The 4,748-nt window shown below is 39.8% G+C and overlaps 1 protein-coding gene across 1 annotated transcript; it reads left to right on the top strand.

The window, feature by feature from the left end:
• The first annotated feature begins 3,526 nt into the window (after nt 1–3,526).
• Nucleotides 3,527–3,883, top strand: LOC145403701 (uncharacterized). The gene has a single exon (XM_080275388.1). The coding sequence runs from the start codon at nt 3,527–3,529 to the stop codon at nt 3,881–3,883; it is 357 nt and encodes a 118-aa protein (XP_080131514.1).
• Nucleotides 3,884–4,748: the final 865 nt, after the last annotated feature.

Raw genomic sequence — 4,748 nt, 5'->3', positions numbered from 1 at the left:
CGTTCAGTATCGGAAATGTTTTGTCCCTTATGTATTACTGAATATTAACTACGTGTGAAGAGGTAATGTATACAGATGATGTCTATGTGCTAAATAAGCAAGCTGTAATTACTGTTATAGTAAGAATAACATGTAGCAATGAGTACCGATTAACTTATGGCATTGTTTTTGCACTCAGAAAGGTGTTTCAGGGTTAGTTTCGAATGATTTTGACCTTTGAAGCAACGGAACCTGTCCGAAGGCACATTGTCTAATAGGAGTCTGTATCAATCGAGATGTCAAGTTTCCTTACGAAATGGGCTAATATGAGACGTTAGGTAATTACACACGCCCTGAAAATTAAGTGTAATAAATAAGTGATATAAGACTGGCCATTACAGTTCAACATCACTGGCAATGCATATTTTGTAAATCATTTACGCATAGTCTGTATAATTTTCCCTCAAAAGTACTGATGTCATAATTCATTTTCGTTACAGAAAAGTTAAATTTAAATAAGAGAGACTAATTACCTGCTCAGCTAAAGGAACTACCTTAACGCTATTCCCCCTAGTATCATGATTCATAACCGAATACTTGATGCAGTTTAACTACTTCATTGCAAAGTGATACTGACAGCTGCGGGCGTCCACGCATTATGAATCTGGTAGCACGCTACTTGTAGTGCTCCACCCGTGAGTAGGGGTCTCAACCCCGGGTAAATTACCCCCCAGCGCAGTCATTGCAGTCATTCTGCATTTAAACACATTTTTCGTTATATAAACGCTAGGTCCATTGTCTATATAAACGGATGTATTGTTTTAATGTATGTTATGGCCAACGATCCAAAAGTATTTGGAATATAAAAAACAGCTTAGGTATACTGCAATTCTCTAGTAGGTCAACCAGGGGGGATCAAACTGTCTAATCTAAACCGGCAGCCATTCACCCTTCCACCCATTTCCCCATGTAAGTGCACCTCGCCGCATCACCATCAATTCGACTGTGATATAGCCTAACTACCTTGCATATTGTGATGTTTGTGTAGAAACTATAAACACCTATTAAATGTTTGGGTTTCAATATGATTCAGTGTTGTTTGCTTTAATTTCATAGGATGTCGAATTGGAGGGTCCTAAAAGCCATGCTTGGCATATCTCCTCACACCACACCTTGTTCCCATGAATCCTTCCTCCCTTCTCATCTCACTATGGTGTGGAAAGGAGAGATACCTTTAACAATTATATATCCTCATGCCTGTCATTGCACCCATATGTATTTATTTATTTATATTTTTTTCAACTATCTCGTATTTCTATGCAGTTCAGGATTCTGGTAGCTAATATATGAAAAGGAGGGTAGGAATATCTACTTAAGAAAACTGTGAAGCGGCAGAAATAAAGACGATGGGAATTTTCGGCATTTAACCTTACATTATACCGACACATATATGCTGCAAATTGTTAATTATACGAGGCTAGCTAAACTGATATCGTGAGTTAGGAGTTTGTGCTTAGCAATACTGCGACCGAGAATATCTGGAAGCTATATTAGACACTAACACGTTCACCAGTAACGATTGGACTATATTCAAATATGTGAGATGATAAACTACGGAAACTAAAAGTGCTTTAATATCAGTTCATAATCACGGTAGTTGGCATCACGGAGACAGGAAGAGTCTAGCGGTAGCAGAATGGTTCGTATAATGGTCTAAACAGTGAAAGGCAAGTATTTTACCATACATCAAAACCACTGAATATCATCCAATCTGTATTGTGTGAGTCAGCAATTCTGATTAATGAAAGTAATTAATTAAATTATCATAAATATGTTGGTCTTCAATAGATAGGGAGGTTGAATCAATAGATGAGTTAATAAGAGCTTGCTGCCATGAAGTGTCATTCATTGCCTCACATCATAGGAATTATGTGATCGGGGATCCACAGATCTCACCCACACCGTCATAGCGCGTCATGGCAGCAAATAGAGAACAACGTCAAGGTGACAAACATGCCCTGCTAGGGAATATAGTGGGAATGAGAGAGAGTGGCTTATCAACCTGCAATATTGCAGAGGAACTTGGCATTCACCGCACCACTGTATATCGCTGGCTCAAGAGGTGGGAGACGGAAGGCAACCTGGACAGGTGAGAAAAACTACGGCTGAAGAGGATCAGCGTATGACAGTATATATATTGATACCCATCCATTCAGCAACACGGTGGCAGCTAGAGAACAGTTGCAGCTGGATGTGTCTGCGAGGCCTACACGGCAGAGGATGAAGGAAATGGGCTATCGCCACCGAACATTAGCGATCAAACCCAGGATAACGGACCATCATCAGGAATTTCGTCTCCAGTTTGCCCTGCGTTATGTGGATGAAGGCTTGGACCACTGGGGGAGAGTAGTTTTCTCTGATGAGAAAACATTCAGCTCCACATCTCGTGGGAAACTTCATTGCTGGAGGAGAGACAATACGAGGTAATTACTTATCTATCTATCTATATCTATCTATCTATCTATCTATATCTATCTATCTATCTATCTATCTATATATATATCTATATATATATATCTATCTATATATATATATATATTTAGATATATATATATATATATATACAGTTCTTTGAAAGCAGTGATTAGAAACAGGGAAGTGAGCATGGAAGTGAAAAAGTTAGTGCATGGCAAATTGTGATGCCAACTCTAACGTATGGAAGTGAAGCTTGGACGCTGTTGGAAAGACACAAGTCAAGAGTGAGAGCAGTGGAAATGAGCTATTTAAGAGGAGCGTGTGGAGTCACATGGAGAGACCGGCTGACGAATGAGAATATCAATGAGCGTTGTGGTGTGGATGTGATAGGAAGCGTTATGAGGAACACACTGAGGTGGTTTGGCCATGTGGAGAGAGGATGGAGCGTGAAAGACTGACGAAGAGAGTGTATGTGAGTGAAGGTGGAGGGGGATGAGGGTGGGGGAGGCCGAGGATGTTTTGGAGGGTTGGGGTGGAGAGGAATATGAGAGAGGGGTGTGAGTTGGGAGCGGGACAGTGAAATGGCTGGGGACAGGGCGACGTGGAGGCGTTTGGTTTGTGGCCACCCCAAACGGCATTGTTGCGTCTGTATATATATATATATATATATATATATATATATATATATATATATATATATATATATATATATATATATATATATATATATATATATATATATATACACTCCTCATCTTAAATATCAGGACCAACTGCCTAGCCCCAGGGTTCTACGCTCCTCATGGGGAAACGTAGGACTTCTGGATGATGGATGGATGGATATATATATATTACAAGTGTGAACATACGAATTAAAAAAAATAAAACACATCTTTATACATTATATAACATGTCTTCTAGGTATGATGAGAACATCTATCAGGTAGCTCGCAGCGGTCACGTGACTTGCAACGTGTGGGGATGGATTTTCCTGTAGAGGGTTGGACAGGTCACACAGACAGAGGATAGGTTCACTCCAGTTAAATATTTGGAGATACTTGAGGAAATGATGATGTCCCCTGTCCGCTCCTACGCTCTTTCATATACAGAGACCATTATAATCATACAGGATAACAGCCCTGTTCACACAGCTAGGGTAGAGAAACGGTGGTTTGACGAACAGCGCCACGTTGATCTGCTATGGCCTAGCAACAGCCCTGACCTGAACCCTATAGAAAACGTGCGGGCTAACATTGTGAATACGTGGGAGCCAGCACAGGAAAGAACGCCAGAGCAACTCATGCAACACATGACATCGCAGTGGCTAGTCCTGAGAGGGAAACAGATTCTCATTCACAACCACGTGGCTTCCGTCACTGAGCGCATCCACAGTGGAATCGTGAAGACTTGTGGTTGGACAGAGTACTGAACTGGCCAGTAATATTGCTTCTTGCAACACTTCCTTGTCATGCCTTTTATGGAGCACATTTAATAACTCTCATGTATGTTGATATTTCTGTTTCCCTACTAATGTTAATAAGTAAAAATTAAATGTATTTATTTACAGTGGGATAATATGTAGAGGGTGGAAATATAAAACTTGTGCATTAAAGGTATGAACAGAATGTGTATAAATAAAAATAAATGTAAACCAGTGGTTTGATTTTTGAGCGCATGGCTACACTATGAATTACGAGAAAGTGTTGGAGCCCCGATACAGACTTCCCTGTGATTAATAATATCTTAGAGTATCACTGATCAAAGGAAAATATAGTTTTAACCTTCACTGTTCCTAAAGAACTAGTAGGTATATTGCTCATTACCAACCTTTAATATCTTGGTGAACGTGTTGGTGTCCGATATAGCTCTCAGATATTCTCGGTCGCAGTAATACTAAGCACAAATTCCCATCTGACGATATCAGTTTAGCTAGCCTCGTATAATTAACAGTACGCAGCATATATGTGTCGGTATAATTTAAGGTTAAATGCCGAAAATTCCCATCGTCTTTATTTCGTCATTTCACAGTTTTCTTACCTAGATATTCCTACCCTTCTTTTCATATAATAGTTACTGCATCCTGAACTGCATAGAAATGCGCGATAGTTGACAAAAATATAAATAAATAAATAAACACACCATAGTGAGATGAGAAGGGAGGAAGGATTCATGGGAACAACGTGTGGTGTGAGGAGGTATGCCGAGCATGGCTTTTAGGACCCTCCAATTCGACATCCTATGAAATTAAAGCAAACAACACTGAATCATATCGAAACCCAAACATTTAATAGGTG

The sequence above is a fragment of the Coenobita brevimanus genome, chromosome 61, assembly GCF_032717465.1.
Source record: "Coenobita brevimanus isolate Jiangsu-jjx chromosome 61, ASM3271746v2, whole genome shotgun sequence".
Lineage (NCBI taxonomy): Eukaryota > Metazoa > Arthropoda > Malacostraca > Decapoda > Coenobitidae > Coenobita > Coenobita brevimanus.
This window is presented reverse-complemented; position numbering and strand designations above follow the sequence as displayed.

Bases quoted from the DNA above. Each gene is read 5' to 3' on its own strand.
- LOC145403701 (XM_080275388.1), top strand. From the start codon at position 3,527: ATGTCCCCTGTCCGCTCCTACGCTCTTTCATATACAGAGACCATTATA.